At 39.1% G+C, this 13,053-nt stretch overlaps 1 protein-coding gene across 1 annotated transcript; it reads right to left on the bottom strand.

The window, feature by feature from the left end:
• Nucleotides 1-5,843: 5,843 nt before the first annotated feature.
• Nucleotides 5,844-11,490, bottom strand: prph2a (peripherin 2a (retinal degeneration, slow)). Its single transcript, XM_029455626.1, has 3 exons — nucleotides 10,910-11,490; nucleotides 9,137-9,383; nucleotides 5,844-6,050 (listed from the first exon to the last, which is right to left on the bottom strand). Exons 1-3 carry the CDS (start codon nucleotides 11,488-11,490, stop codon nucleotides 5,844-5,846), a joined length of 1,035 nt encoding a protein of 344 aa, XP_029311486.1.
• Nucleotides 11,491-13,053: the final 1,563 nt, after the last annotated feature.

The following is a 13,053-nucleotide window of genomic DNA, read 5'->3' as shown; positions in this document are numbered from 1 at the left end:
TCTTGCTGATACTACTACTGTGCTTTTACTTTAGATGTAAAATGCAGTATTGTACATGTACTTGTGATGAAGGATGCCTACTATGTGGTTACTTCAGTCAAAGATCTGAATATTTCTTCCACCACTGCCTTTCACACAACACAACACCCCTCCTCTCTCCTGTTCACACACCCTACACTTTCAGGACTTTTGTCAAGGATCCTGAAATAATAAGCAGGTGTGATGTGTGGGTTGGTTCTCTCCTGGGTGGCTGGAAGAGAAATGTTATTGCTGAAGGAGGAACAGATAGGTGCTAGTGGCTAAACTTAACGTGCTGTAAATCACACACATGTGCACACCTATGTGCGCGCACACACGCACACACACACACACACACGCACACGCACACGCACACGCACACGCACACACACACACACACACACACACACACACACACACACACACACACAGTCGAGACAACATGTGTACCCATGCATGCCTTGACTTAAGCCTTTTGTCCGGCGCTGCTGGCCTCCCACCTGGTTTCTCTCCTCCGTCCACTGTTATACGCAGAGTGAAGTTTTGCCTTGTAAGACTAAACTTATGATTGAGGGTGGGATGCAATGTGTATGTATGTGTGTGTGTGTGTGTGTGTGTGTGTGTGTGTGTGTGTGTGTGTGTGTGTGTGTGTGTGTGTGTGTGTGTGTGAGAGCATCAGGAATTGTAACGAGGCCACAGCAGCAGCGTTGGTAATGGCTGATCAGCTGGTATGGCGAGTATTCAGGGCGGGGGCAGTGCATTGTCCTCTCATAGCTCCAACAATGCCCCTCTGAGCAGGCCACACATCTACCAGTCACGGGCCTCTCTCTCACTCTCGGCCTCTGCTTTTTTTTCTGTCTGCCATATTTATTCAGCCCATAGTGAAGTGTAGAGTGAGATGTGATAGTACTGTCCCTGACCTTTCACTTAAACGTCAAGGTCAACCCGTAACCCCAGTTAATATGAGAGCATGCATCACAATAAAGACACATTAAATCATTAATAAATTCCTCAAATGTTGCATATACGTCACTTACCTTGAAACTTTGTCTTTAATTGCTCTTGTACAGTTTCTACTCTTTTAGTTGTTTATACCTCTAATTTTAATATTATTATTTTCACTTCTCTATTTAACTGTACTTATTTCTGACTGTGTGCAGAAGCAAAAGCTGCATTTTGATCTGGTGATCAATACATGCTTTGTATTGTCTTATATTCATCACTGCCGCTCCTTTATGGATATGAAGTCACAGCTCACATTCATTTATTAGTCACATTCTGGTTGCATAGCAATCAGCGATATTAGCTAATGTACTGCATTCATGTGTCTGTTCACCCATAAATGAATTCTGAAACAGTTACAGTTGTTTAATTAATTGGTGGACTGAATTATTAAACAAATGATCTGGTTTTATAGCTTCTGAGATATGAGGATTTGCTGATTTTGTTTGTTTTAAATTATTGCAAATGTAATATTTTGGTGGTGTACATCTTAGAGCTGCAACAGTTATTTATTTTTATATTGTATATCCACTGCAAATTAATTGGCATCTATTTTGATTAATCATTTATCATGCAAAAATGCCAAACCCTCTCTGGTTCCACCTTCTCAAATGTGAGGATTTATTGCTTTTCTCTGTCTTAAATCATAATTAATTAAATAAGTTTTTGTCTTGGACTCTTTGAAGGACAAAACAAGTCATTTTAAAACATTACCTTGGATTCTGAAAAAGAGCTGTAATTATTAGTCGATTGACAAAAAACGAAGCGGCAAACATTTAGATGATCGTTTAATACACTGAATAAGCAAAAAGTTCTGTTGTATATCATTTTAAACAAGAATATTTTAAGGTTTTGGAGTCTTGGTCGGACAATAGAAGATGTTAACTTGGATTCCCTTTATAGACCAAACAGTTAATCGATTAATCGAGGTAATAATTAGCAGACTAATTAATAGTGAAGTTAACTGTTAGCTACAGCTGTGGTCATTTTTCACCATTTTCTGACATATCATAGAATTATTATTAAAAAGATAATCAACAGATTAATAAATAATGAAAATAGTTTTTAGTCACAGTCTAATTAATATAATGTATCTCCATGGCATGACACTATGACACAATGTTTCGCAGGGTTTTGGTCTGTTGGTCGCATAAAACTGCAGAAACTGAAGATGTCTGGATCATGTGGTCATTTCATTCGCAAAACAATGACTGGATTAACCATACAAATAATCAACAATAATCAATCAATGATGAAAATAATATCTATTTCCAGCCTGAATCCATTTTGTGTTCTCCAAAATGTTTGTAGAGAGGTTTCTGCTGCGGAAGTGTCAGTAAAATCGGTCTTATTAAGGTTTTTCCGATCATTTCATATAAACAGGCCTTCTTTGCAATTGTTTCATATGTGTTTCCTTTTAATTAGCATCTTTGAGGTTTTTCAGCAGTGGGGAGCCACCCCGGTTATATTATCACTGATGGAAAGATACCCTCTTGTGGACCTTTAATGTAACTAAAACCTTTCAGAGTGAGAGGCCCAAAGTGCTGATGCATGCCAGCACATTTGTCAATGACACAGAGGAAGTTAAGAATAAATTTGGAGTCAAAATACATCACATCTAGAGAGAAGTTTAGTGTAACGTCTAACTGCAAGAACAGTGGGAGTGTTGGCGAAATCACAGATTAGACTGTCAGAGAAAAGAAAGAGTTTCAACTGAAACTTAAATACATGTAAGATTACTGTTGGAGAAGTTAATGGATTACTTTCACAATCAGATTTGTCTATTTTTATTACCTGCATTGACCAACAGAGAGCAGCAGAATACAGAAGACACGCAGGATGCCATCTGCAGCTTGTTTGTGTTTTTTTTCAGGATAGTTAACAGATGTTGGCTCTGTGGGAGAAGCTGCAGTCTTTTTGTGAGAAAGAATTGTTTGGAAAGAACATCAGATTCAAGGTTTTATTTGGTTAATTTGTGTAAATACTTGTTTTTCCTATAAATATTTTACTATCAAACAGAAGTAGCTCTGATGGTAGTTGAGAGGCTGTTTTATCATGAAATAATTATGCGGACATGAAAACAAGTGTCTGCCACGACTGTCAGAAGTACATTTACTCAAGACATTTTATGTTACTTTATATTATTGAACTTTTTGTACAGCTTTTACTTGTAATAGAGTAAATTCACAGTCCGGTATTGTTGCTTTTACTTAAGTAAATAAATAGAATACTTCTTCCAACAATGAAACTGTCAGTAGTCAGTAGTGGAAAGTAGACGTAAAATGTAACCAAGTACATTTACTCAAGTACTGAAGTGAGCTACTTTGACTTTATTTGAGTATTTCCATTTCCTGCTACTTTATGGCTTTCTGCATAATGATTAGCCTACTTTTAATTTCCGTACTAAGTATATTTTAATGCTAATACTTTTGTACTTTTACTAAAGTAAATGATTTGAACATTTTGAGCTGATATGTAATATATTTGAAAATATTTGTGCTGTACTTAATTACAATTTTGAAGTACATATTGTACTTTTCACTTGACTGCATTTATTAAATAACTTTAGTTAATATTTACTTTGCAGATTAAAAATTGTGTGAAACCCTATGTGAACTTTAGATATGATGCATTGTTACAGATCAAACTAATAATATTTTTAAAATATATAAATATTGTCACAATTAGCACCTTCTCAATCAAATGCAACATTTAAATGCTGTTAATATATTAAAGCACCAACAATAAAAAGAATAAATGTATTATTACATGTAATATTACACTGCTGCATAATGAATACTTTTACTTTATTTTTTATAGTTTATTTTGCAGAACATACTTCACTCGGTACTTTTACTTGTAATGGAGTACATGTACATTGTGGTATTGCGCTGTTTATACATACAGTATCTCACATATTTTATTTGTAAAAGCTCAAAAGTGATTCCTTAATTTGTTCTTTAACGTACCCTTTTATTGCATCATTACTGTCTCGTTTGTCTCTCTATCTCTGTTTCTGTGTCTCTGTCTCCGTGACGTGAGTCCTGCAGCAGGATATCACCTACTCACCTGGCTGAGGGGCTCATGCTAATCTAAAGCCGATTAGGCTTCTTATCTACTCATCGCTGGTTATGTGCTTTGGTCCAACAAAAATAACGCACAGAGTTGGCCTCTTTGCCATTCCTGCTGACTCTTCACAGCCCCCCATCTGCTCTAACTAAAACTCACTGGCTTCAATATAGTGTCTCCTCACAGGTGGTATTTGCAGAATATGTGGAGGTACATGTTTTATAGCGGTATGTGTTTCAAGACAGTGGATTAACAGTTGCTGGTTGCTATTTATCAATATATGGGCTGAATGGATCAAGGGATTTGTCACTTGCATCCTCAGATTCAAAGGATAAAAATATCAGGTTGTACGTGAAATCAAAACTCCAGATAACTGTTTACCAAGTAATGTCGCTTGCAAACACATGCATATACTATTTTGTCTGTGAATGCACCTGGTGTTCCCCCCCCCCCCCCCCCTCCTTACATTGGACATGTGAAGAGTCATCCGATGTCCATGTGAAAGCAGTAATGCCATAATTGCCCTTATCCTATTGACTTAATCAGGAACCCTGTGGCACTCACAGCATGCCTTGCCTCTTGATCTCAGGTTTGAGTGACTCAAGGTCGAAACAACACAGCGTCCTTATTTCACTGTCGAATCACATCTCTAAGATCCTTTATTCCTTTATACAATTCTTCTGCTATACATACACACAAAGCCAAGAAAAAAATGGAAAAACTTTACATGGATGGATAAAAGATTTAGCTTAATTACATAATTTTTTTATAAAACTTACATTTTTGTCATCATTTCTACACTATGTACAAAGACAGTAACCCAGTTGTTGGAATATACATACATGAGTGTCAATATACAGATACTGAATGCACAAGGGAAACACCAAAGAGGGTCTGAGATTACAGTGCAGGGGTCAGGAGCCAAGATTTAGCTGCCAATTTCAGTCGCCCTCCACAGGTTTGGAGTTGGCCCTGCCTCTCTACAGGACTCACAGCCACACTCTTCCACCATGTGCCGCAACATTCATGCATAATTCATACCAATAGGCTATCATTCAATTCATAATTTTACTCCATCTCAGGAGATTATCCAGTCTTCAATGGGGACAAAGGTGGACTGGAGTATAAAAAGAGCTGAGTGGGGGAGTTTAATTTGTTTGTTATACAGTATCAGCTACAAGCCAAAGTACTAGGTCAACAAAAATAAAACGTTTTTTTGGGCTGTAAATATCTCCCATCTGCACCTCTGGCTTCCATGAGAGGGGGGGGGGGGGTTGCATAGCAACCACCATCCCCGCCAAACTATCCGACAACAACAAAAGGGGGAAAAAATTACATATTTACTTGTGGTTGGAAAGCATCTGACATTTATCAACACATATCACATTTACTTGACTTATTATTTTGAAAAGATCCAAACCCCACCGAGTGTTGGAAACCAAAATCTCTTTAAAAGTATGCTGTGAAGCAAAGCTGGAGCCACAGATGGATTTGTTTGGTTGGGGAAAAACCAAAATGAAAAATCACAACATAACTCGCCCTACACATTATCTCTCTCTATGTATGAATATATAATTATTTATGCAAGGAGTCCATTTGAAAGGAGTCCATTTAAAAAGAGTTCATAGCTGTGGATGTTTGTGTGTGGTAGTGTCTACATAATGAGTGTTGGTAGAAAAACGTAGTGATCTCACGCGTCCCCTTCCTCTCTTCCTCAGGTGGGAGTGGTGTCAGTTTTTGCAAGAGGGGTTGGCTCAGCTCACCGTGGCGATCCCTGCCTCACCCCCCTCGTCCACCTTGCCGCCTTTGCCCATGGCCTTCATGTTGGCCATTATGTCGGTGAACGTCTCCTTCACCGACTTCTCCAGGATCCAGCCCTCGCTCTCACTCTCCGGGTCCTCCGGGTTCACCAGGGTGGACAGGGAGCTGTCGATGTACTGCAGGCCGATGGTCACAGCAACCTGCGACGGACAGAAACACATATCAGAAAAACATGTACCCTCAGAAATCACAGAATCATCGATAAGGATGATCACTGGAAACATGTTTTAGAGTCTTGCTAGTCTTGCTCTTGTTCATAGGACAAAATGGATTACAACATATAGGTGAAAGAATGACTTACAAACTGACTAAACTGCATTTAAATAAATCAAATGTTTGACTTAAGGAACAAATCGTCAAGATATCAGAACAATATATTAAAATATTTTATAATTTTCATTATCACTCATAAAGGTTTTTAATTATAGCTGTAACGATTAGTTGATTAATTAATAATTAATTGTCACTTTTTTTAAAGCAAAATTGCCAAACATGTTCTGGTTTCCAGCTTTTCAAAGGTGAGCATTTGCTGATTTTATTAGCTCTTAAATTATAGTAAATGGAGAATGTTTGGTCTGTTAGCCGGACAAAATAAGATATTTGGTGATAGCAGCAGCTCGGGCTCGAGGGAATTGTAACTTTTTCTTTATTTTCTAAGGCATAAGGTCCAAACAATGAATCCTTAAATGGAGAACATAATCAGCAGATTAATTTATGCAGTTGCAGCTCTATTTAGAATATCCTTCAAATATCTTGTTATTAGTGCAATGTGACATAATACAAAGAGAATATGTAATCATGTCATTTTCTGTATATTCATCGTGTGTTAATATAAAAGTGTTTTAACTTAATTAATAATACAAAGAGATGGCATAAATTTGATGACAAAATGTACAGACATCAACAAAAGGACAAAGAAAACAGAGGTTATGAGTTGTTTGTTATTTGTTTGTATATGTTTCTGTGCGTGAAAGTGTATAATGTCAGTGTGGTGTGTATGTCTGAGTGTTCAGAGGGACATTTGAGGGACATTTATAAATAAAAATATATTTAAAAAGAATGTGATCATAGTTAATTTCTTTCTCTATCTTTTTTTGGACGTTTTTATGAATTTATTATGAATTATTTTGTATTTTATTCTACTTTAGTTGCTTTTTCTGTATTTTTGTTTTACCCTAATTTTCTCTGTTCTACTCTGTTGGTTAAATGATACAAATAAATAATTGCAAAAAGAATATGAAGTGATCTACAGCCTAAAGGTTGAAGCTCCAGGAAGTGGGTCTGTCCTTGTCACCTCCCGTAGATTAACCCATCTCTTCATCTCTGAGCCCACTATCTGTGTCAGCACAGAGACGCTTGCATAACTACTCTTAACTGTTCTCCAACTGTGCGTCTGATGAGCTTCCAGGGTGTCGCCTAAATACAATGTTTTAGAGCTATGGTTTGTCTGCTGGATTTCTGGGACAGTTATGAACCAGTCTGCTTGAGGTCATACAGGGAGTCTCAATGACTTCTAGAATTTGTCTGTACATGTATGTCACTTTTCTGTATAATGGTGTTCAGATTATTGGACCTTAACAACAACAACAACAACAACAGAGGTTGGCAGCGGATGCGCAGGCAAGAGGCAAGGAGCCATTTGGCAGCTATAGGATTACCATTTTGGTAGAGAGTTGCAGGTGGGATGCTGTAGGTAAGCTGCATGTACGTACATGCCAAAGGTGGTGCAGGGTAACCTGACCGTAGGTAAAGAGGATAGAGTGTTTTGGGAAGATGCAGTAATAGATGATAGCGGGGGTGGAGTTTGGAAAGGAAGGAGGTGATAGATGACAGACGTTCCAACTGGGTCAAGGCTTTGCAAGTTTATACACAAACTCTTCAGCTCACTCGATGCTACTAGGCCACCAAAGTCCTCACCTGACTCCTGGATAAGTTATTTATTTATCAGTAAGTTTTTGTTTATTGTTACTTCACTTTGAGCTTCTTTGTGCAGAAGTTTGACACAAAGTTTCTCTGAGTTAAGATGAGGTAATTTTGTGACATTTTGATTCACGAGGATACTTGCAAACCTCTGGCACACACATGCTGATAATTGAATTTCCAGTAACGTATTTAGCATGTATGTGTCCAGCAGTTAAACTTTTGAAATGAAGAAATATTTGCATATTCATTAAAGGTAAGGCATTTTTTTATTATTATAATTTCTACGTGTTTTTAAACATACCCTTTATGTGTCACATTTCATATTAAAGTGATGCATAGATATTTTTGGGACTGTCTTATCCACTCTGTTAGAGACAATCCTGGATGGTTCCATAGAAAAGCTTGTGGGTGTGGAATTTAACCAGACTAAAACAAACAGTTACTCTTCATCCTTTAAGCCAGGAGTCTTCAACGTTTGTCAGGCCAAGGACCCCCAAAATGGTGTAGCGTGGAGCAGGGACCCCCTACTGGGGGGGGGGGGGGGGGGGGGGGGGGCTATGCAAGGGGGGAAGAGGCTGTGACGGGGAGGATGTGAATGTGCAATTTCTTTTCTTCTTTTTATTAAAAGAATTGTTTTAAAAAAACCCTGTTGAAGACCTATGCTTTAATCTTTTGGTGTGATCTATGTGAAAGTGAGTATGAGGTTCACTTTTTGTTTTTACTGTCCTGTCTATGAGAACATAAGGGATGTACTTTTTAGTAACATGTCCTCCATTTATGTTGATTTCTTTTGACTGGATGACTATGAAAAACTCGATTTGTGCTTCAGGAACTTTTTTTGTAACAGATTGCATTTGCAGAGTTTGGAGGAGAGTGCAGAATATTTAGTTTGAGACTGACCAGTAAAATAACCTGTAATTTTGACATGGAATTACATTTTGGTCTTGTATACCAATGCTTTTGGCACTTTGCGTGCATGACACGAAAACAAGGAAACCAATCAATCAATAATAAATTCTTCTCTCTTTTTTACTGTTCTAAAGCATAAATCTCACCTTTCTGTTACTTGTCGAAGTTTGTTGCGACAAGTGCATTCAAAGAGTATTTCTCAGTTCAACAAGAGAAAAGACTTTAATGGTGAAGACTAACTGGTTGGTTTGTCAAATGCCAGCCTGGTTAATTTCCCCAACGCCGTGGGTGAGACAGTCCCAAACAAGGCTAAGGGATGGTGTAGGTATTCTTTGAAACTTAACATAATCACATTTGCATGAATATGTGTGTTGAATGTATCACTGGCCCTGACCTCCAACATAGTGACCAGCACAACCAAGGCTCCGATGGTGTTCATCAGGCCTCCATAGTAGGACACCATGGATTCACGACAGCCGCGCTTCCACACATTGAGCTCCTCTGTGTAGTGGTCGTAGCTGTAGTATGCACTGTTGTTGGTCATCTGGAGCTGGATGCAGGGTCTGGGGGAGCTGGGGTTACAGCAGCTGAACGGAACTCCATCCATCAGATACTGGCCGTCCACATTGCTCCCAATGCGGCTAAGAGGATGAGGCAAAGTGTCACGTTAATGTCACGTTATGATGGGTTGTAGGTGAAAGTGAGGTGGGATTAAAGGCCATGAACTGTATGTGTAGTATGTGTGGACTAAAGTTACTTGAACTATCACTAGCTATGACTTGTCTCCTATCAAAACAACTATGAGTTGTGATGTTTGTTGTATTGTGGTACTTTTTTCAAAGGAGACATTCTCACAATCAACTATTCCAGATGCAGGTGCGTGGGAAAGAAATTCCCGCACACACTGCTCCTGCTCAGCAACACAATGTATTTATTGTCAAGAGTATTTTTTTAGATACTGAATACGACTAAATTAAATTAAATTCTCCTAATAAGCAGTAAAGTTCTGCATTAAAACATGACATCTCTATAGGTCTAATTTGAATATTTGAAGTACAATCAATAAAGGTTTGCTGGAATGGCTTGACACAAATCTTGTCAACTGTGATTGATGGTATTAGATCAATGGAAAGACGTGAGATGTCAGAAATGGATCAGTGATTTCTAGAAACATCAACAATCCTAATCAAGCCCAAAATAACGTCCCAGATAACACTTTGGTCCATTCTACAGAACATACAGGACATATTACATTTATAGGATAAGGATAGGTTCTGGCAACAAGTCACGGCATTATAAACTACAGTAGAAGCACATTCGGAAAGCGCAGACCTCTGCCAAGGCCAAAGGCCCTATCTTACACTGGTAACGAAAGTGAACAATAATTTGTTTATCTGCCCCATGCTACACCGTTCCACCATGTTTCATGAAAATCAAGCCAGTGGTTTTTTACGTAACCCTGCTGACAAACCCCTTTAAAACCCCAGCTTCAACAATGTTTTATTGTGCAGTGCTGCCCTTGGAGTGTTGCCAGGTCCTGTGCTGATTGAACAGGACACTGATTCTTGAAAGACGAGGACACTGTAATCCTTAAGATTAAACACTAACTACATACCAACACTCAAAACTTTCCTCTTCACAATTGCCCTCTCCACAATTGTCCTCACAACCCTAACTGGTACTTGTTGCCCAAAAATCAATGTAGACATGAACATGTTGTCTCAAAGAGGCCACATATCACTGCAGTGGAACAATGTTCTTTTAATCCCGCTTGTGGCTTTTTGACCTGTGAATCTTTTTCTGTCCCTAATCACCTCCTCCAGTCCCTCCTCCTCAACTTTATCCATAAAACTGCCTAGTAACCTCTACTGCCCGCAAGGCTCCCGATGCCATGTCCTCGATGCTGTCATCATTTCTGTGATGGTAATCCTCAGTGGACGAAAGGGTATTCTCACCTGTTATGACCTTCACACCAAATCCATTTATACCAACACCTAAACTATCCAATGGTGAGGTGGGGTCCTATAGATACACTGAGATCCACTCAGGTTAAATGAGAACCTCTTAAAGCCATTTCACGGTCACCTCAGACATTAAAATCTTGCTTTCATTTCTAACTTTTAAAGGTTTATCAAGCGGAATTTAGTTTTGAATCCTTGTCACTTACTCTTTGACTTCCTTTGCGCTGAAATCCAGATAGCGGTTGCTAACCCATTGAATCTCAAACCAATCTCTGAAGTTGTCATTTCCGCAGCATCGAAACTCAATCTGCATCAGGTCCAGGGTCCTCTTCATGTAGCAGCGTCCCGGTGTGTCCGTGTCCTTGTAGAACTTCATGCCATTCTTCAGCCCCTCAGCCAGGGTGAACTGCAGAGGGATCCTCATCAAGAAACACAGCAGTGCCGTCAAAAGCAGCAGGACGTTGAAGCCTACGCAGAACATCAAGAAGGTTTTCAACATGGGCTTCCACTTCACAAACTTAGCAGGGTCTAGGGAGTCGTAGCAGACTTTCCCTCCAAAGCCGTTGATGCCGCAGAGTATTAGACCCATAAATATAAGCAGGTTGGGCAAGAAGTGACTCTCGTTGTTGTCCATAAGTTCTGAGCGCTTTCGCAGCTCGATCTTAAAGAACAGGCCCATGCTGAATACCAGCACGCCGGCCATTACAGCGAACCAGTACATGAACCAGACCGTCTGAGCGAGCTTCACCCGCTTCTTCAGGTCAAACTTGACCAACATTAAAACCATTGTTCAACCTGTGGTGTGTCCTTGCCCCGTGAAGAAATTAATCAAAATGACGATCTAGAACAGCAGGAGCTCCAAGATGTTCTTGAACAGTTCCTGTTTCCTGGTTCCTTTGCTATCAGGGTCTCCTCTGGCTGGTCCAACAGGACAGGAGAGTCAGCTCAGCCTGTAATCCATCGTACAGCAAAACAGCAAAGACGAAGAACCCAGGAGGCACAGGGAGCGGTGCAGGAGTGCTATTTCTTCAAAGCTATCTCCTCTCCCATTGTGACAGAAACCTAAAACTTCAATAGCCTTTTTTTCCCCCAACTTTTACCGTTTTTTTCCTCTTTAACACGCAGGTGAGGCTAATTGTGATGTTGCTTTCTCCTGGAAAGGTGGAGGATTGCCGAGGATCCTCATGATTAAACTCAAAGTTTCAGTACGTCATGCTAAGTCCCTGTAAGCAGCCTGATCCAATTTGTAGAAATCCCTCCACACAAGATGAGCCTGATCGTAAGCCGCTGCCAGGGGCTATAATTGGTTTGAGCATTCACGTGGTCATGGGTGCCTTGATCGAACACACCATTGAGCTGTAATGGCATCAGACGACGCCTGACAAAGACCGTGGACATGAAAGTGAAGCTAATAGTGGAACATACTCATTCACGGTTAGGTGGCCACGAGTTCACAGTGAAGCAAATAGGCTGTGCTCCTCAAGCCCCAGTAACCCATTGTCAGATACTATAACGCTTTCAGGCTCACACATCAACCCTTCTGGTATGACTGAATATATGATTAATTCATTATTACCTACACACAACTGAGACACATTGGATGGATAACACTCATGTTCACGCAACAATAAATACGCACATATGATAGTTGTATAAAACGTCATTTTACAAGTTAAGAAATCTAAGTATAATCTCTTAATCTCTATATAACACACTTATATAATCTCTATAATCTCTTAAATGCTCTCAATGATCTTATTTTCTTATTGTTACTTGTTATCTTGGCAGGTAGAATCAACACTGCGAGCTAGATACTTATGCTGACCAAAGCCAGGCCTTTCCCTGACGGCCTCTCTGACACCTATATGTGTTAATTAATTTACAACATTTGTCAACAACTATATTTTCTCCAATGACAACTGCGTTTTACTATTGTCCTTCTTTATCTGTTTATAAAGCAGCCTCCACTTATGAGTCACCACAGGAGGAGTTATAGTTAAAAATACATTAATAAACACTAATAATTGCTTACAACTACATTATAGTGTCATAAACCATTTCTGAAAAGTATATATAATAGGGAGGGTTAGAGTAAAGTGTTACCAAGTTGACCAACTTTGCTTTAGAAGCATGATTAAGTCTGAAAATCTATTTAAATAACTTATACATGGTATTGTTTTTTTTACTTTTTGTAGTGTCATTGAAGATTGTATTAAGTGCATTCTGGATCTGCTTCCTATTCATTTGGGTTGTTTTGTAAGTGGGCTAGGTACATTTGTCAGAAAAATTAAGAAACTCCTCATCATCAGGAAACACCAGAAACAAACACACATGTTGTTGAGCAGGAATA

Source organism: Cottoperca gobio, chromosome 19 (assembly GCF_900634415.1).
Source record: "Cottoperca gobio chromosome 19, fCotGob3.1, whole genome shotgun sequence".
NCBI lineage: Eukaryota > Metazoa > Chordata > Actinopteri > Perciformes > Bovichtidae > Cottoperca > Cottoperca gobio.
The sequence above is the reverse complement of the archived record's forward strand: the minus strand, read 5'-3'. Positions and strand labels throughout refer to the sequence as shown.

What these genes read in the sequence shown, in the direction of transcription:
- prph2a (XM_029455626.1), bottom strand. Translation starts at nt 11,490, where the DNA reads ATGGTTTTAATGTTGGTCAAGTTTGACCTGAAGAAGCGGGTGAAGCTC. An exon ending in AGCGCAAAGGAAGTCAAAGA is followed by an intron (nt 9,384 to 10,909) that starts GTAAGTGACAAG and finishes TCATCCTCTTAG; the next exon opens with CCGCATTGGGAGCAATGTGG. An exon ending in TGCTGGTCACTATGTTGGAG is followed by an intron (nt 6,051 to 9,136) that starts GTCAGGGCCAGT and finishes TGTCCGTCGCAG; the next exon opens with GTTGCTGTGACCATCGGCCT.